Here is a 20,144-nt window from a genome sequence, read left to right on the forward strand (position 1 = left end):
CTCCATAACTGGATGAGTCACAAGAAAGCATCTTCTCCCAATCTGACGCCATTGTTTTGATTCTCCAGCAAGGCAAGACATCTTGGCGTGACATCACGAAACAGGGGGCGGGACCTTCTGAAACTGGCCACGTCCGGGTTCAATTTGAAGTCGTTTTTGGACACTTGACGTCATTTTTATTGCCGACTAAAAATATCAGCCTGCGTGTTTTGGCTATTTTAGATGCGATCAAACGTTTTTCTGATGTCAGTTAGGAAACAAAAAAGTGATGTCGCTTGTCCTTTAAATAAAATACTATATCATTTTGTCCAGTGCCCAAATAAATATATAAAATAAAATACAAATATGAATGCTGCAAATGCATCATCCACAAAATGGCCGCCTAACCTCCGGTATGGCAGTGCCAATAACAAGCCACGCCTTCTTGCCAAGGAACAGGAAGTAGTTGCACAACAACACGGCGTGTTCTTCTTCGTCTCCCGCCAGCAACGTCAGGAATTGCTGGAAACAATAATCCATTAACTCAACAACAACAACAACAACAATAATAATAATAATAATAATAATCATAATAATACATTTCATTCATAAGCGCCTTTCAAAACTCTCAAGGTCACTTCACAGTCAGGATAAGTTTTTTTCTGTGGGTGAGCAGCGGCAGCCACACGCGCCAGCATTCACTCAACCCAGAAGTAATAGATAGAAAGCTAGCCAGCTAGCTAATAGATAGCTAATCATTCATCGCCATTCCCAAATGTATTCGGGAATTGAAAAGAACGACATGAAACGCCGTTGTCGAATTTGTTTGGGTTTTGTTTTGTTTTTTTCACAGGGGTGCCGATAAAGCGCCGGTCAGACCTCCGGCAATGTTTTTTCCCTTCCCCGAGGGGGCAGCATTAGCCTTTTGTCCATGTTAGCGCTTTGTTACAGCTTCAGCTGTTGTCAAAAGGCTATATAAAAATCAACATGTATTATATTGTATTTTGTACATCTTCAAGCTCAGATAACTCCAGACCCATATCACTTAAGAATTAACTCTTTTTTCTGATGAAAGAAGAGTTTTCATTTCATACGCTGAATTGAATGATTATGTCGTCCTAAAACTCAATATTCTGTGGGGGCGGCAATTTGAGTGAGAATGACAAAAACCCTGGCAGTGGAGTTTTGGGACTTTTTTTTGCAGTGAATGACTTAATATGGTCCAAAAAACATACACGCACACACACGCACACACACACACACACACACACACACACACACACACACACACACACACACACACACACACACACACACGCACACAGTCAAGTCTCCGTGACGTGATACTGACATCACAAGTGCTCCACAGGTCACAGATGCCAGCGAAGGACACCCTGTCCGGTAGAGACGGAATGAGCGAGACAAAACGGGCCACCTGGGCCTGCGTGGAGAGAAAAAAAATGATTTTATTATACAGTGCAGTTTATTTCTTTCATTACAATACAATAGCACATTTATTATACATCAAATAAGGTATATTTTTGTGTAGTTTTAAGGCTTATTTAGTAGAAAATGGTGTTTTGTGAGCACCTGGGAACGGATTATTCTCATTTTAATGGTTTCCTATGGGAAATTAATGTTTGGAATACACACTTTTCGCACCGGATAAATAGATAAATGGGATTCCTCATCCATACATGGTACAATCAATAACGCAACCGTTTTTTTTGTGCGGGTGTACCACAAGGCTCTTACCGTAGCCTCCTGAGGTTCTTCGGCTAACAATTCCTGCGGCGGGTTGAGCGGTCGTATGTAGCGCGTGATGAAAACCGTCTTGCCGTTGAGGTCCACCACGGTGGTCGCGCAAGGCCGGCCCGGGAATTCTGCGCACGAAATGCGCTCGAAGCGCTCGGCGGCCATTAGAAGGCCTTCGTCCTCTTGGCTGTCAAACTGAGAGGAGACTTTTTTCAAAGGTGGGTTGCGGCGGCGGCGGCGGCTAACGTGTGATGCTAGCGGATGATTGATTACCTTGAGTTGCTTTATCTAGAACATGCAGAGAAGTAAGAAAGGACAGAAATGAATGAATGAAAAATAAATAAATTAATTAATGACCCCATAAATAAATAGATAAAAATATAAATAAATAACAAAATAAGTAACCAAATAAATAACTACATAAATAAATATAGATAAAAAATAACCAAATAAATAAATAGATAGATAAATAAATAGACACAAAATAAAACACTAAATAACTAAATAAATAAATAAATGACCCCATAAATAAATACATAACTGAATAAATAAATAAATAAATAACCAAATAAATAACTACATAAATAACCAAATAGATAGATAGATAGATAGATAAATAAAACACTAAATAACTAACTAAATAAACAAATAAATAAATAAATCACCAAATAAATAACTAATGACAGTGCAGGGTGGGGGAGCTACTGGGGAAAGATTCACAACAAATTTGCTAAGGTGTCAAAACGGCATGCTAGGCTAGCAAAATGAAATAAATAAAAAAAAAGAAATGTAAAAAACAAAACAGGCAAGTGGAAGCCACGTGCATTCTAGCGGCTGTTGTCATGGTGACAGGTCAAGGGGGGGGGAGCGACCTTTTCCCTGATGGATTCGCCGGGCAGCAGCTGAGGTTCGATGGTGATGAAGAGTGAGATGAAGGCTCCCTGGCAAAGGCTCTGCATGGCCTCGTAGGCGCCCGCGTTGATGTGGCTGCACTCCTTGCTGTAGCCCAGCAGCACGGCTGGCGTGTTCACCTTGAACGTGCCGTCGATCTGAACGCGTCATTTCGCATTTGGGAAGAAGAAATATTGTAAACATTGCATTTTTTCATGTTTCAATGTTTCAATTAGAACACTAGTTGTTTTCTTGTATGGAATAGTTTTACGTCGTTATTTTTCCAATGTTTGTGCGGTTTTTTTTTGTCCATTTTGAATTTTTTTTGGGTCAAAATTTCGTTGTAGTTTTTTTTTATCCATTTTGAAATTTTTTTTGGTCAAAATGTGATATTATTTTGGTAACTTTGTTTTATATTGACTAAGTTTTTGTCATGTTTTTAGCATTTATTTATTTATTTATTTAATTTGGTGTCATAAATATGATCTAAATAATAATAATAATAATAATACTTACTCAGGAATTGGTGTTTTTATTTCCAGAATATTTTGATGTTCCCAAATATTGGTATTAAAAAATAATAATAATAATAATAAATAAAAAGCTCCAGACACACTGACCCTGGACTGAGCGTAGATGGTACTGAAGGGGATCTTGACGGAGCCCAACCAGTGCTTCTCCACGCGAGTGTGCTGCGTTTTGTCTTTGTCTTTCTCTTTGTCACTCTGCGCACACCACAAGATGTCACATTTGCATCAAAGCGACGACATCCTTCACCAGGGAGGAAAACAAACAAACCAAAACAAAACAAAACCTTCGGGCTTACCATCCCGATGTCACGAACCACTTCATCAAAGATGTTAATGAAGACGTCATCCTTGACCGACTGCAAGCTAGCGATGCTATAGTCACCGTTCGGTGCGCTGATGATAGGGAAGAAAGGGGGTAGGGCAAGAAGAAAGTATTAACAATAAAAAGGAGCATTTAACTCATGCAAAAAGTGTCCACTCCAGTGCCAGGGTTTTTGTCATTGTCACTCCAATTCCAGGACCCACAGAATATTGCCGGCCTAGCTAGCTATCTATTGGCTATATAGATAGCTAGCTGGCGGGCTTGCTAGTTAGCTATCTATTGGCTAGCTAGCTAGCTTTCTATCTATTTGAGTTACTTCAAGGTTGAGTGAACGCTGGCGCGTGTGGCTGCCGCTGCTCACCCACAGAAAAACTTATCCTGTGACTGTAAAGTGACGTTCAGAGTTTTGAAAGGTGCTTATAAATGAAATGTATATTATTATTATTATTATTATTATTATTATTGAGAAGTAAGAAACCTTAGACACTCTCCTTTCATCAGAAAAATGAGTTAATTCCTAAATGATATGGGCCTGGAGTTATCTGAGCTTGAAATGGGGGTGGCTTTACAAAATACAATACATACATATTGATTGATATAATAATAATCGTCATAATACATTTGATTGATAAGTGCCTTTCAAAACTCTCAAGGTGACTTTACAGTCACACGATATGCACTTTAACAACAGCTCAAGCTGTAACAAAGCGCTAACATGGACAAACGGCACACGCTGCCCCCCCATGGAAGGGAAAAACATTGCCAGAGGTCTGACCAGCGCATTATCGTCACCCTTGGCAAAAAAAAACCAAAACCGGAACAAATTCGGGGATGGCGCTCCACGTCACACTTTTCAATTTCCGAATACATTTGGGAATGGCAGCGAATGAGTTAATATGGTGACATTTTCGCTGTTTCGCAAGCAACAAGACTCGGGACTTACCGAAAAGGCAACTGCAGCTCTTCGTTCCAGCAAGGGTTGGGCCCGTCGGCGGTGGTGGTTTGAAAGACGTTGCGTTGGAAGGAGACCTCCACCAAAGGCCTCACCTGGACCTGCGGCCACAACACAAACACACTCGTCGTCACTTGTCCTTGAGATGTCTTATCATCATAATACATTTCAATGACGCGCTATCGTCACGTTAGAGCGTCCTACCTGGTTGATGAGCCAGTCGCTGGACCGAATGGCGCCCTGCGATGATTGGATGGCTTTACTGGAAGAGAAAGATTGGATTGGATTTTACTTGAATCAGATTTGGAGTTTTCACGGGCCGAATAAAATGACGTGGCGGGCCAGATTTGGCCCCCGGGCCTTAACTTTGACACCAAAAGTATTGACTGTCAAGTGCGTGCAATTTCCGGTTTTTAAATTAATTAATTAGTTTTTTTGTGGGGCGGGAGGGATATATTTTGCCAAATGAGAGTTCCGAAAACAATGGATGGGGGGGGGAGTTTGTGGCGTACCTGCTCTGCGAGCGTCGCACGGGGACGTCGTACGCCCTGAGGACGTTGACCAGAAGCTTGATGTCTCCGTCGGACAGGTTTTGAGCCGTCACCTTCTTCCTCTCCTTCCTCTGAGGCTTCAGAGGACGCTTGGGCTCAGCCAAGTGGAAGAGGTTCAGGCCCAAAATCCTGATTGGTCCCCCCAAAAAAATATCTCGTTAGCAAACTCCATGGTGGCATATGCCCATCTACATCAGGGATGTCCAAAGGCTGTTTTATTCAACTCAAAAGAATAAAACAGATTATTTTTGTCATAAATTTTGTACCGTTTTCATGTGGATCGATAATACAGTATATCGTATGTGTATACAGTATATCGTATGTGTATTACGCAATCCGAGCTGGCATTAACTTTCAAAATAAAAGCGACTTTATTGGAAAACAAGTCAGGCCTTCAAAATAAAGACACACCGAAGATCAGAACAGTTTTAAAATATGCTCTTTGGCGACCAAAAGACTTTACTTTGAAGGCTTGACATTTGACAGAGTTGCCAATATAATAATTATTATTATTATTATAATTCTAATTAAATTGCAAATTAAATTGCACATTTCTCCATTGTGGGACAAATAAAGGTTTTCTGATTCTGATAATAATAATAATAATCCATTTACATTTTATTGTTTTACATTTATAGTACCTATGCTTGTCTGTGACTGTAAAGTGTCCTTGAGAGCTTTGAAAGGCGGTTAAAATGAAATGTATTATTATTATTATTATTATTTCATTGATAAACGCCTTTCAAAACTCTCAAGGTCACTTTACAGTCACAGGATACGTTCTTCTGTGGGTGAGCGGCGGCAGCCACACGCGCCAGCGTTCACTCAACCCGGAACTAAATCCAATAGCTTGAAAGTTAGCCAGCTAGCTAATACATAGCTAATAGATAGCTAGATAGAGAGCTATCTAAGCGACTAGCTAGCCAGAGAGCTAATAGATAGCTAGTGTTAGGGCCATTATTAATGAAGCGGGCAACAGCTAGCTAGATAGTTAGCTAACAATTATTCATCATATTGCCCCATAACTTGTAAAAGAGTTGCCAAGCAAAGCAGGAGGGAAATTGTACTTTGGATCTTGAAAGATTCGTTTTTTCGGCAGATCCGCTGGAACGGATTCTTCAAACGTTCCACTTGAAACCAAAAATGGTCAGCCTCCAAAAAGTGATTTTATTATTCCCTATGTCGCTCTCTGGGGATCATTTTTGGACACCCCTGATTGATATTGAAAGATAATTTGTCTTGACAGAAAGAAGTCAAAAAAGCAACGGCGATTTTATCAGCTAACATTACTCAGTCACGTCGGGAATTTGTACGAACAGAAAAAAGATCGGCATTCCATACGTTTTTTGCGCAATCTATTTTTCAGTCACGACTTTTGCTATCAACACTAGAAAAAAAAAAACACATCACATGCGAGGATGGTTGCGAGCAAGAAAACCGCCTCATCTTCAAGCTTAGCAAAAGCTAATTGGTCTTGTCGCCAATCACAACTAAAAACTAGGATGAAAATCGCGATAGGAGGAAAGGTAAGAAAAAAACAATGGAAATCTTTCCAGTTTTTTTGAACAATTTGGGAGTTACATTTAAAGGACAACCGACACCTCCGGACAAGTTGCGTCCATAATTTGTAAAATGACTTCAAATGAGCCGAACTAAGCCCATGTGACCCACATAGGCTTAGTTATGCCGATGAGGTGATACCAGGGCAAATTGGTATTTACCTTTTAAGAGTTGCGCTGAATATGACGATCATGACGATGCCCTAAGTGACATCACGGAGGGAACGCCCCTGACCGAGAAAGCGACACAATGCATTTTGGGTACTTGTTTTCATCTGAAAACACGCCATGGTGAATCCTTGTGTGTTGCACCAAGACTACTATTTGATACTAGTTGACACAAATTCCCAGCAGACAAATCAGCCCATTTCCAAGGGAGCTTGGGCGCCATCTTGTGCATTTTCTGGGCGCTACATTGGAGTCCAGACGGCTCGAATTGATCTGGAAGGACTTCTTGAATCGATGGCAAACATTTATGCTTTCCTCTTCAGAACTATTTGAATCAAATTCATAACTGGATGAGTAACAAGAAAGCATCTTTTTCCGAACTCTCTGAAGCCATTGTTTTGATTCTGGAGCAAGGCAGTTTGTGAAGGAATATCCTGGCGTGATGTCACGAACAAGGGGGGGGGACTTTCTGAATCTCCCCAGTTTCAAGCTCATTTTGTGGCAGTTTTGGGACACTTGAAGTCATTGTTATTGGTGTTTTGCATTTACCAAAAAATATCAGGCTGTGTGTTTTGGCGATTTTAGATGCCATAAAACCTTTTTCTGATGTCAGTTAGGAAACAAAAAAAGGGCGTTGGTTGTCCTTTAAGAAAATATCTCAGCTACGCCATGAAGGGAGGGAGCTACTTGGCTGGGTTATGTGTTCTAACTAGCTGGGGAAAGGGGGAGGGAAGGCTATGGAAGTTTAGGGGGTGGTTGGTAAAGAAGAACATACTGAACATACCCTGAACCGGCACCGCTGTTAAACATGCATAGCAGAAGAAAACAGAGAGATAATTACAACAGAAAACATGATCAAAAGACACGAGCGTTTGTAGGGAAATAAACAAACCAAATGTGGTTGCAAATTGCTTCTAAACGGCGCCTTGAGTGGTTCCAGAATTATTACAAAATATATATACATTAAAGTTCCACTTCCGTCCATACACATTCTTCGTACTTACATCAGCAACTCTGCCCTGCCGGTCATTTCTATCTGCTCAGGATTCCTCAGCTCTAAAAATGCGCCGCCATCTTGGAGGTGGCGATCTGGCACTCTTTGCAAATGTACTCCCCTTTTCATTGTTTTGTGTGTGTGTGTGTGTGTTTTCATTTTGTTACATAAATAGTCAGGGGGATGGGGGGGGGGGGGGAACATGCAGAGGGAATACAAGACAGAAAATTAAGTTAGTGCTTTAACTACAAGGACACGCAATCATGCATTTAGAAAGACACGACAGGATAAAAGGTCGCTATTGACGATCACGTGCTTCCAGGTGGCATCACGAGTAAGCTAGCTGTGTCATTTGGCCACGGAGCAACAATGGCGGTGATGTCATTTCAACATTCTTTTCATTCATTGGACTGTTGGAAAAGACGTGAAGTGACATAAGTGGCTGGGAAAAGGGGGATGGCATGCTACTTGGCAAATTGCCGTTTTCGTGTTTATTATGTTTGTCGTTATAAGTGCCTTGCATGCCGGGTCCGAGAGGACAGTCATTTTATCTGTGCTGTATGTCACGCATATTAGCATATTTGACAATAAAGCTGACTTTGACTTTGAGTGGCGTTAAGCTAGCAGGCTAGCTGCGTTTTGGTGGATTAATCAGACAGCCTGAATAAACATTTGATACATGGAGTTCTAGGGGGGTCAAAGTCATTTTTTTTCCGTGGGTGGGCCATGTTGTAGTTACGGTTTCCTATCGGGGGGGGCGTTATGACTTTGGGGAAGTCATTACAATGTTTCATCGCCTTCACATATTGCATATAAATTATTGATTAACTAGTTTTCAAATTTGAAGTCAATAATAATGACTAAAAATGTGGTTGGGATTTTAGCAAGAATGATGGAATTTCAAAGGTTTGATTTGATTTTGCGGGCCGAATAAAAAGATGTGGCGGACCAGATTTGGCCCCCGGGCCTCGACTTTGACACCTGTGCTGTCAAAGAGGGAGACAAAAAAGGTTGTTTTTTTCTGGACCCATTTTTTTTTATAATCCAAAGCTTTTGGTTCATGGCTTTTAGTCCCAGTTGGCGATAGCCGCTTACTTTTCAGCCACCTGGATGTCGCCTCTAATTATAAACAACAACAAAAAGGTTCTACAACACAAGCTGAGATAATGTGATGCAAACAAAAGTTAAACGTTTTGGAACGAGTTACCCAAAACACGGCATCTCCTCCTCGATGACCATGTCGGACAACAGGAAGTGATGGCTAGCAAGGAGGAACCTGTGGATTACCGCCTCACGAATCTGTCGGCGGGGAAAGGATCACTCTGAACGCCAGTTCTTTTTGCCGTACAAATATTGGAGAGGAAGTGATCATCCAATCGCTTTGTTCAATCACCTTCTGGAGGTACTTGGCCACCAAGGCTCGATGGGAATCGAGATGTTCTTTGGTGTCGATGATCTCGCCTTCTTTTAGCCTCTTTTCGTAGTCCTGGAAGAGAAAAAAAAAACAACAACTAAAAAAACGGACATTTCTACAGAGAATGTAGACACCATCATTTTCAGAGGGTTTCTCTTTTTAGGGAAAAATGACATAGTACAGTGATACCTCATCTTACGAACTTAATTGGTTCCCAGAAAGTGTATGTAAGGTGTAAAATGTGTCTTCCAAACATTAATTCCCAATAGGAAACCATTAAAATGAGAATAATCAGTTCCAAGGACCCCATAAAACACCATTTTCAATTAAATAAGCCTTAAAACAACACACAATATGCCTTATTTTATGTATAATAAATCTGCCATGGTATTGTAATTAAAGAAATAAACTGTACTGTGTATATTAAAGTGGTTTTATTGACCTATTTCTGATGGTCGTTGATGGCTTGATGGAATGGCTAGCTTTTTGCATCAAGTGTCTCGAGGAGCTCCTGGTTGGAACATCTTAGAAGTTGTGATATTGCACTAGCAACAGATGCAGGCAGATACACTAGAAACTTTATGAATAGCTGGTTCCCTCGCTTGTATGTTCTCTTCAAATTGTACAGATGGCTTGTGCGGGTTATTTGTGGAGCCTGATTAATGGGATATTTTAACCTTGCAGTCTACACTGCCTCTGATCTATCAATAACGTTGAAACGAGTCCAAATTTCACTGTTTTCTATCCATTTCACTTTTGTTTTTTTTTTTTGTTTCAAGCTCTGTCGTCTCCCTCTCGTGTATGTGTTTCTGTAACCCCTCCCTCCGCTCCCTGATGCGTGTGTCCCCTCACTCCTCTACCACGGATCTTGACCAATCACGTGCGCCTTAACCGAAAACTGGGGGCGGGAAATAGAGGAAGAAAAAAGTTGGCTACCATTTTCAGCTCCTTGTTCGGAGCTCCAAGAACCGGCTCGTTCGCGAATGACACATCACTCATTGTGGAGCTCCGTGTGTTTCCCGAAAAATAGTTTGTATGCCAAGATTATATTCTCGCGAATTTAACGTTCGTAAGGCAAAAAGTTTAGCTAAAGCGTTCGTAAGCCGAGCTATCACTGTATATATATCTATATTTTTTTTTTATTATGTTTTGCGGCGCTTGCGAGACAGCACCGATTTCAAAAAGGCATTTCATGATGTCACGACAGGTCATTTCGTGCCTTGTTCAATGGCCGCCGTTTACCTGAAACACTTTCTCCGCGACTTCTCTCTCGCGTGACGGGACGCACTTGTAGTTGCGAAACTCCGGCACTTCCTGGTTCCGGAGCGCCAGCAAACGGAAGCGGCGCGATTGCGCCAATTCGTCGTCGCTGGCAAAGTTGAACTCCTCCTGCAGCTGCTCCAGACGGAAGTAGTCGGGGGCCGTCACTTCGCCGCTGCTAGCCACCTGACACACCAAAAATAATTACGTGTATGCGTGTGTTATTTATTGTATTTGTTTTTAAGGTGCATACTTGAAGCAGCTGCATAATGGAGGCATTTTTGGGATCGTTGGGGTCCAGTCGAGACTGCATGGCCCACTCGCTGATTTTTTTGGTATCGCCAGATGACCCGATGTGGGAAACGGCGTCAATAGCACCCATGCCGCTGTGAGGGGAAGATGAAAAAAAATGCATAAAGTGCATAAATCATTTATACACAATACAGTAGCAGGGAAAATTGCAAGTTATTATTATTATTATTTTATTTTTTTGATGACATCAAGATTTTATTTTACTTGCTTGAATTTCTTTATCGATTATCATCATGTTCATGACAATCATGAGGAAAGACTATGAGATGAAAACACTAGAGCAAGTGGTTCTTTTATGACGGTCGTTTGTCAACTACAATTGAGATTTGGCATCATAGTTTTTATTAGGTTTTATTGTTTTTTGGAAATATAAATATATATTCAGTTACCTTTAATTAAAATCTGAGTTTTTTTACATTTTATTTTTTTAATTTGATTTTTTTTAATTAGATTTAGTATTAACTTTATTTTGGGATTTATTCATTTATCTTGTTGTTAATGTATTTGTTATTTTATGTTACTTTATTTATTACTTTATTTATTTATTACTTTATTTATGTCTCTTTTTATTAATGTATTTATTTATTTTTTTTACTTTTTTATGTATTCATCTTTTTATTTATTTATTGTTAATGTATTTATTTATCTATTTGTTATTTTGTGTTAATTTATTTATGACTTTATTTATCTTTTGTTTATGTATTTATTTATTTGTTCATTTATTTATTTATTGCTTTAGTGATTTATTTATTTGTACGTATTTGCAATATTTGTCAAGTACACGAAAGTGCAATTCTCTTCCTCAACGGTTTGACCTTCCTTCTTTTTCAAGGACATAGAGCAACGCCAAAATACATCAATACCTGAAAAGTATCCATCAATTCATTTCAGTTATTGATGTATCTTTTTAAGCATTTTTGTTTTTCTTATGATCAAAACTATCCTTTCAACATTAGTGATTTTAATAAGTTGTCTTTAATTATAATATAAAAACAGAACATTTCTCCCCTACCCGTGAAGGACGGCGGGATGCTGAGCCATGGGAGGCGCGAGCGGCACGTCGTCCTCGCCGACGCCCCATGAAACGCAGCACGACACTTTGCCGGATGTCAAAAGGATCACGTTGTCGTTGCCTTCGGCCGTGAAGGAAAGGGGAACGTCTGAGTATTGCGTCATCAACACAAAAAGGAATCAGATTACAAATATGAAAAAAAACAATGCATGAACAAAAATTTGAACCGGATTCTTGTTTTTTTGATGAGAATCAGAAAGGAATCAGAAAACCATTATTCGTCCCACAATGGGGGTCATTTGCAAAGGAGGATTGTGCATCATTGCTAGCTATCTATTTGCTATCTATTAGCTGTCTGACTAGCTACCTAGCTAGCTAGCTAGCTAACATGATCTATTATATATAGTTATTCCTGGTTGAACGGGGGTCACCGTTGCTGGCTAACTAGCTGGCTATCTATATGCTGTCTAACAAGCTAGCTATTAGTTATCTATTGGCTAGCTAGCTAGCTAACTTGATCTATTTGAGTTATTCCCGGTTGAGTGAATGCTGGCGCGTGTGGCTGCCGCTGCTCACCATAAAAACTGATCCTGTACACTGTAAAGTGACCTTGAGAGTATTGAAAGGCGCTGATAAATGAAATGTATTATTTTGAATATCCAGATTTTATCATCCACCTAGCTATTTGCTACTTAGCTGGTGAGCTAGCTAGCTATCCATTATCTGTATAGCTATCTAGCTAATTTGTAACAGATAATAAGGAAACAGAATGACATTAACACAACTAGCTAGCTAGCTAGCTAGCTAGCTTTCTATCGTTTTGAGTTACTTCCGGGTTGAGTGAACGCTGCCACATGTGGCTGCCGCTGCTCACCCACGGAAAATCTTATCCTGTGACTGTAAATTGACCTTGAGAGTTTTGAAAGGCGCTTATAAATGAAATGTATTATTATTATTATTTTGACTCATAAGGATCAGTGGCTTTTTTTACAGCCCCGCCCCTTTTATTGAACTTTCTTCGACTGTCTAATACGATTTTGATATGCAGTTAAATACATGTGAAAAAAAATAACAGAGAGACACTGACCGCTGCCCACGCCTTCGTGGTCAAACATCACCCTCTGGTTGCTACTGAACTCAAACTCTTCGATGGACGCGTTGGCCGGCAACACCGAGGAATGCGGGACGGGCACGTAGACTTGTGCCAGGAGCGAACACGATGATCCCACTTCTTCGAAGACCTGCGCAGCGCAAAAATCCAAACGGATAGTCCGTGAAGTACAGACGCTCCCCAACTTACGAACAAATTCAACTTATGAACGACTGTTCATAAGGTGAACACATTCAACTTACCAATGACTGTTTATAAGGTCAACAAATTCAACTTACAAACGTCTGTTCGTAAGGTGAATTTGTTCGTAAGTTGCTTCAGTGCTATATTTTGCATGGAATGTATGTTGAAGGCTTATATAAGTATGTTTAAGGTTTATATAAGCATGTTTAATGCTTGTATAAGCAACCTGTATTGGTTTATACTGAAAAATAAAAATTTCATAAAATATATTATCTTAAAGATATGTACATGTACAACTGGAGAGAAGACTGCATGTCGAAGCTCCCCAACTTACGAACGAGATACGTTCCGAAGGGTCATTCGTGAGGTGAATTTGTTCGTAAGTTGCTTCAGTGCTATATTTCGCATGTATGTTGAAGGCTTATATAAGTATGTTTAAGGCGTGTATAAGTAACCTGTATTGGTGTGAACTGAAAAATAAACATTTCATAAAATATATTCTCCGTAAAGATATGTACATGTACAACTGGAGGGAAGACGACATGTGACTACAAAAACGTTCATATGTCCCGTTGTTCGTAACTCGAATGTTCATAAGTATGGGAGTGTTTGTAAATCCTGTCCATGCTGCAATAAAACAGGCTAAAATACAAACATCAGTGAGGCGTTATTACTTGGTTGTTGTTTACTAGCCGTGCGTCCAGAGAAAGCGCAAATAAACGAAAGGTGAAAAGGTCAAGAGCTAGTCCAGCCATGCGCGGATGAAGCTAACCTGTAAGGAAATGCTACGCGGGCAGTTGACGATCTTCAGGTTGAAAATCTCCCCAAAGTGAACCCTGAAGTCGGAAGTGAGCACGCGGCTGTTGGTCTGTGACACTTCCTTGTCGTTGTAGAGAATCTTGACGAAAACAGAGCGCCTAGCGACGTCCTCTCGCCGAGCTAATTCGGCCCTGGGAAAAGGAAGGAAACAAACATCAGAAACCCGAGACGTGTTCTTGGGGGACACCTGCCCAACATTTTATTATTATTATCATCATCATCATCATCATCATCATTTGCTAGCTATTTGCTATCTGGCTGGCTAGCTAGCTATCTGGGTAGCTATTGATTAGCTAGCTGGCTGGCTATCTAGCTAGGTATCTGTTGGCTATCGATTGGCTAGCTACCTAGCTTTCTATCTATATGAGTTACTTCCGGGTTTTTTTTCTACTTCTTCCTTTCCTTTCCTCTTTCTTTCATGACTTTGCTGCTGTGAAATGTCAATTTCTCCACTGCGAGAAAGGCTAATCCAATCCATTGCAAAACCCTGGCGGTCCTCCTACCTGGGACAGAGCTCCACCTCGGAGATCTTTCCAGAAGCGGTCAACTCCGGAATCAGGTTGGCCTCGCCTGGCTTGCGACGTATTCTGGATGCTTTTTCTCGGACCTGCTGCTCGATGACTTCAAAGTCCAGCTTTTCCGGCGGTTGCGGCTTGGGGGGACCCTCTTGGTCGGATTCGCTTACTTCTTGGTCTTCTTCTTCTGTTTCATCTTGAGTTTGTGCTTTCTTCTTTTTTCCTTTCTTCTTCTTGGATTTCTGTCGAGAGCAATGGGTAGACCGTTGATTGGAATGCAACCGGTCTCATAATGTGTCTCACAATATGCCGGACATTGGAATTTTGGTCTGTTTTACTGCTGCCCCCCCCCCCCCCCCCCCCCATCTAAAATCCACATTAAAGGACAACCGACAAAACACGCAGGCTGATATTTTTAGTCAAATGCAAAACACCAATAAAAAGTGTCCCAAAACTGCCACAAAATGAGCTCAGAACTGGGCATTCCTTTTTGTTCGTGGCGTCACGCCAGGATAGTCCTTCACAAACTGCCTTGCTCCAGAATCAAAACAATGGCTTCAGAGTTCAGATTGGGAGAAGATGCTTTCTTGTTACTCATCCAGTTATGAATAGGCTTCAAATAGTTCTGAAGAGGAAAGCATAAATGTTTGCCATCGATTAAAGAAGTCCTTTCGTATCAATTCGAGCCGTCTGAACTCCAATGTAGCGCCCAGAAAATGCACAAAATAGCGCACAAGCTCCGTTGGAAATGGGCTGATTTGTCAGCTGGGAATTTGTGTCAACTAGTATCAAATAGTAGTCTTGGTGCACCACACAACGATTCACCATCGCGTTATTTATCTGTTTTCCTTCTAATTTTGCCATCAACACGGATCAACACGGTGTTTTCAGACGAGAAAAAGTACCCAAAATGCATTGTGTGGCTTTCTCGGTCACACGCTTTCCTTCCGTGACGTCACTAATGTCCCTCCGTGACGTCATCGACTGGAAAACAAGACTTTCTGAAGATTCAGCGCGAATCTTAAAAGGTAAAATATAGCTATATGCGCTGGAATCTTTGTCAAATGCGCTCAGTCGAAGTCATTTGACAAATTCTGGACGCAACTTGTCGCTTGTCCTTTAATCTACTCCACAGGAGTCAAAGTTAAGGCCCGAGGGGCCAAATCTGGCCACCTGTTTCCTCCTCCAGGCCTTCCATTGGTCAAACTGCTTCTTGTACTCGGCCATCTTGTTCTGGTAGTCCACCTCGCCTTCGGCCTCGAGTTCCCACACCTCGGACAAAATGTCGCTCTCGTACTGTTGCTCGTCCGATTGGCGGTCAACGTTCTCCCTGGGGACCATGACAGCGTGGTTAATTCACATCCTAAGACCTCAACTCTTGCAAGGCATTTTTCTCTCTATTTTGGGCTAATTGGGACCTGATGAGTTTAAAAATAAACAATTATTTCTTTTTAACATGATGTTGTTTCTGAGAAAAAAAAAACTATGTCCACATATGAGGAAATTTGTTTCACATCAAATAAATAAATAAATAAATAAATAACATGACATTTTTTAAATGCCTAATGCTTTGGCCTGTTAAGGTACAAGAGAGTAGCAGAGTACCGTCTTAGAAAGAGTTTATAAGGCGTGTTGGTGAACTTCTGAAACTCTCTGAGAGCCTTCAACTCCTTCCAGACTTTGATCAAACTCTTCAGCAGCATCCTGTCCTTCTCCTGCTCGCCATCCCGCAGTAGACGCGTGTTCCTATCGGGACGTTGGGGTAAAAAAAGTCCAAAATAGTGCGGGGAAACGGGGTGGGGGGTGTAATTGGATGGGGACGGCAAACCGAAAGAACTGACTTGATCTCCACGCTGTATTCCACGATCCTCTGCTGCATGGCCTGGGAGAGGTTCAGCTCGCTGTGGATCTCCAGCATGTTCCTCATGGTGTTCCTCAAGCCGTTTAACTGCAATTCACACAACGCAAGCGTCACTGAACGCATTCCATTTTCAACAATAAGCCTTTATCTCACACATTCCGCTGAAATGATCATAACGGCGGCCATCGCAACCTTGTCCGTGAGGTGCTCGGCGAGGTTGTTGCGTTTTCGACTGAGGTACTGGTCGAACAGCTGAGCGAGACGAGACGCCAGAACGTGCTCGCGACTGAAGAGCGGGTGATGGGCGAAGATGAGTCCCGAGACGTCCACGTCCAGCTGATAGCGACCCTCGGCGACGCCGTCTGCCGCGTCGGCGCTGTAACGGTGGACCTGCTTGGAATTGAGCGGCTGAGGAAGAAGATGGAGGAATGGAAGTGAAATGATTGATTTGGACGCTTGTGAAGATTTTTTTGGTCGTAAAGTAGCGAGGTGCACTGAATTTCACCGTAAATTTAATTCGAAAAATATACGGAAATAAAATACAAAATAAAATTAAAAAAAAAGCAGGGATATCAAGTACCAATACCAACTACCGATACCAAGTGCTAATACCAAGTTCCGGTACCAAGTGCTGATACTAAGTGCTGATACCAAATAAGGATCAAGAGTACTGATACGAGTACCGATACCAAGTACCAATACCAACTACCGATACAACTACCGATACCAAGTACCGATACCAAGTACCGCTACAAAGTACCAATACAAAATACAGATACCAAGTACGGATACCAAGTACGGATACAAAGTACCGATACCAACTACCTATACCGATACCAAGTACGATACCAAGTTCCAATACCAAGTGCAGATACTAAGTGCCGATACCAAGTACGGATACCAAATAAGGAACAAGAGTACTGATAGGAGTACCGATTCCAAATACCAATACCAAGTACCAATGCCAAGTATCGATACCAAGTACTGATACCAAATCCAGCAGATATTTAAACAGCTTCTTCCCCCGTTGCCATTAACTTTCTAAACAGTAACGCAAATAGAACTGTATAGTGCCTCAATTTTTCTTATGATGATACTAGTGCAGCGTGTTGTACCAGAGACAAATTCCTTGTGGTGTGTTCTACATACTATTCTGAGTCTGACCTTCCTGTACACCGTTTGCATGGCAGGGTCCAGGTCGTCCTCCAGATGGAAGAGCGGCGGCCTGGTACAAGATTCCTTGATAGGGTCCGGCAGAGCGATGATCCTGCCGTCATCACCGAACCATTTGGCTCCCTTGAAGGACGTAGCAAAGAAAGAAAATAAATAAAGTAAGGTGCCAAAAGGACAGACTGGAGGAAAATGGCAGTAAGGCGTATCGGAAACCTCACCTCTTCCATTTTTAAAATACGGTTCTCTAGAATGTTCTCGTTGGTGGACCTCACGGCGAGACGCTCACCCACGTAGAGACCTTCTTCCTCCAGGTAGCGAGGCCTCACGTTTTCGGGGAGTTTCACCGAGATTGGTACTATGACACGAAGATTGCGGAAAACATTTTTGTTTGTTTGTTTAAGGAAATGATATTTGTCTTCATGAATACCGATACCAAGTGCCAATACCAATACCAAATACAGATACCAAATAACAATCATGAGTGCCGATACAGAGTACCGATACAGAGTACCGATACCAAGTACCAATAACAGGTACAGTGATACCTCGGTTTACGAACCCCTTGGCTCACGAACATTTAGAAAATTAGAAAGTAGAAAATGATGTTTTATGGGGACCTGGGAACAGATTATTCTCATTTTAATGGTTTCCTAATTTTCGCCTTAAACACTCTGTCTGGGAACAAATTAAGTTTGTAATCCAAGGTATCACTGCATAGATACCAAGTACTGATACCAAGTACCAATACCAAGCACGAATAGCAAGCACTGAGACGAAGTACCGATACCAAGTGTCAATGCAAAGCACTGATACCAACTGCTGATCTTGGTGATATATGACACCGCCATTATTTTTAGATGGATACCAGTACTCATTCTGACTTGATCTCACTAATAACGATACCAAGTACTGATGCCAAGTACTGATACCAAGTGCCTAATACCAAGTGCCGATACCAAGTAGCGATGCCAAGTACTGATACCAAGTACCGATACCAAGTACCGATACCGCTGACACTTTTGTTGTACAATTGACACAATGATAGATGATGAAAAAAAGAAACTTTCGGTTTTTTTTTTTCGCTGGTAGAAATCCGCAGAGTACCACCAACTCTAAGTGGTTTAAGTATCGGCGTCTGGTATCGGGAGCTTTCACAATGTATAGGTAATCGGCCATCCCTGAATAAAAGCTACAAACTCATTAAAAAAAGTGGCGGTGCAATCCGAGTTACAAATGAGCCATTTTCATACCCGTTTGAGAGCTCGGCGTGAAGACGAGAGCGCGATGGCGCAGAGCGAGAGCCCTCAGGCCGATGTACTCGGCGCTCCTCACTTGCACAAAATCCTTGGCCGTTTGCTCGATGACAAAGACGTTGCCGTCCTGGTCTTGGATGAGCGGCTCTTCCTCGTTCTAAAAGTGCATTGTGGGAGGGAATCTGCCATTTTTTGCCTCGTGGAATTATGTGCTGCATTGTGGCAAAAAGATCCCTTTGCATCCAAATACATCTTACCCGGTCTTGGCTTCGGTCTTGGCTTTGGTCGGGGCTTTGTTCCTCAGACTGGTCCGGCTCTTGGCCGCCATCCTGGTCCGTTTTCCTTTTTCCGCTGGTGCTCTCCTCCGGTTCTGGCTCGGGCTCAAAGTTGAGCGTGAAGAAGTTGTACGCCTCGTCGGTGGTCGGACGCTCTTTTTCAACCTGTTCAATGGGGATAAAAATATAATAGTTTGAGACAAAGTGATGCGTCTCTCGCTCATGCTGTACGTCCATATATGGTTCCCAAATATATCTGAAGAGAACAAACAATTTTCTTCCTGTGTTCTTCCATCACCGTTTGGTTCGGGCCGCCACAAAAATGGACAAAATCCGACTTCAACGGACAGTTAGGACGGCGGAAAAAATCATTGGCACCGCCCTAGCCACTCTCGAGGACTTGCACACCGCAAGAATCCAAACTAGGGCGCGGGAAATCCTACTGGACCCTCCGCGCCCTGCCCACCACCTTTTCCAGCTATTCCCCTCAGACAGGCGCTACCGATCCATGCGCACCAAATCCAGCAGACATTTAAACAGCTTCTTCCCCCAAGCCGTTAACTCTTTGAACAGTAGCCCAAATGGAACTGTATAGTGCCCCTTTGCAATTTTCGGATTATGATACTAGTGCAGCGTGTTCGACCAGAAACAAATGTCTTGTGTGTTCTACATACTTGGCAATAAAGATGATTCTGATCTGATTCTGATTCTGATTTGTTTTGGGGGGGATTCAGATTGAAAGATGAATATGGGATAAAAGTTCAGTTTTACTTTAACGCTAATCGTTTCAACGTGATCAGCCAGTCAGGAGAGATGAGCATTTGTTATAATATTAAAAAAACAACACAAACTATTATCCATCCTTATTAATGCTCTAATGATGCCACACATGCTTTGTTTTGAGTGTCAAATGCCCAAATTGAACATATCGTACCGAGACTGCATCCTAATCTTGATCGTCGCCTCAAAAACTGTGCTGATCTGAACTTGAAACCTTTGGTTCGTCATTATTGTGGTGTGCAAACTGGAATTTTTACAGATCAGCTTGGGAAGAACTTTTCTTTCACAGCTACTGATTGAAATGTTTTTTTTTATGGTACCGTCGGTATTACATTCCGTTGAGAACATACGCAGTAAATGTCATGTACATAAATGGATCTACAGTGGTTTGCCTTCTGTTCATTTCCACAGCAAAAAAAAAAAAGCATAAAATGCTCCAAATACCAAAAAGAGCAAGTTAAGGGTCACATTCTTA

The 20,144-nt window shown here is 41.6% G+C and overlaps 1 protein-coding gene across 7 annotated transcripts in view; it reads right to left on the reverse strand.

Annotated features, from left to right (window-relative positions):
* Positions 1 to 20,144, reverse strand: part of cc2d2a (coiled-coil and C2 domain containing 2A) — a 30,956-nt gene that overhangs the window by 6,192 nt on the left and 4,620 nt on the right. For 2 of the 7 annotated variants that reach the window (XM_089000853.1, XM_089000855.1), the window contains exons 9-36: positions 18,872 to 19,054; positions 18,612 to 18,771; positions 17,580 to 17,716; positions 17,353 to 17,484; positions 16,381 to 16,596; positions 16,169 to 16,275; positions 15,933 to 16,073; positions 15,501 to 15,657; positions 14,316 to 14,569; positions 13,766 to 13,943; positions 12,787 to 12,940; positions 11,700 to 11,847; positions 10,629 to 10,761; positions 10,358 to 10,561; positions 9,095 to 9,187; positions 8,909 to 9,000; positions 7,712 to 7,822; positions 7,492 to 7,506; positions 4,942 to 5,109; positions 4,634 to 4,691; positions 4,421 to 4,530; positions 3,452 to 3,548; positions 3,246 to 3,350; positions 2,607 to 2,783; positions 2,008 to 2,022; positions 1,735 to 1,929; positions 1,331 to 1,420; positions 388 to 501 (exon numbers count right to left, since the gene is read on the reverse strand). In XM_089000853.1, coding sequence (XP_088856979.1) covers positions 388 to 501; positions 1,331 to 1,420; positions 1,735 to 1,929; positions 2,008 to 2,022; positions 2,607 to 2,783; positions 3,246 to 3,350; positions 3,452 to 3,548; positions 4,421 to 4,530; positions 4,634 to 4,691; positions 4,942 to 5,109; positions 7,492 to 7,506; positions 7,712 to 7,822; positions 8,909 to 9,000; positions 9,095 to 9,187; positions 10,358 to 10,561; positions 10,629 to 10,761; positions 11,700 to 11,847; positions 12,787 to 12,940; positions 13,766 to 13,943; positions 14,316 to 14,569; positions 15,501 to 15,657; positions 15,933 to 16,073; positions 16,169 to 16,275; positions 16,381 to 16,596; positions 17,353 to 17,484; positions 17,580 to 17,716; positions 18,612 to 18,771; positions 18,872 to 19,054 — 3,744 coding nt within the window. The remainder of the gene's footprint in view (positions 1 to 387; positions 502 to 1,330; positions 1,421 to 1,734; positions 1,930 to 2,007; positions 2,023 to 2,606; positions 2,784 to 3,245; positions 3,351 to 3,451; positions 3,549 to 4,420; positions 4,531 to 4,633; positions 4,692 to 4,941; positions 5,110 to 7,491; positions 7,507 to 7,711; positions 7,823 to 8,908; positions 9,001 to 9,094; positions 9,188 to 10,357; positions 10,562 to 10,628; positions 10,762 to 11,699; positions 11,848 to 12,786; positions 12,941 to 13,765; positions 13,944 to 14,315; positions 14,570 to 15,500; positions 15,658 to 15,932; positions 16,074 to 16,168; positions 16,276 to 16,380; positions 16,597 to 17,352; positions 17,485 to 17,579; positions 17,717 to 18,611; positions 18,772 to 18,871; positions 19,055 to 20,144) is intronic. The other 5 variants (XM_089000858.1, XM_089000856.1, XM_089000857.1 and 2 more) reach the window with 5 other exon arrangements.

This window comes from Hippocampus bargibanti, linkage group LG07 (genome assembly GCF_051943395.1).
Source record: "Hippocampus bargibanti isolate YZ-2025 linkage group LG07, ASM5194339v1, whole genome shotgun sequence".
NCBI classification, from domain to species: Eukaryota; Metazoa; Chordata; class Actinopteri; order Syngnathiformes; family Syngnathidae; genus Hippocampus; species Hippocampus bargibanti.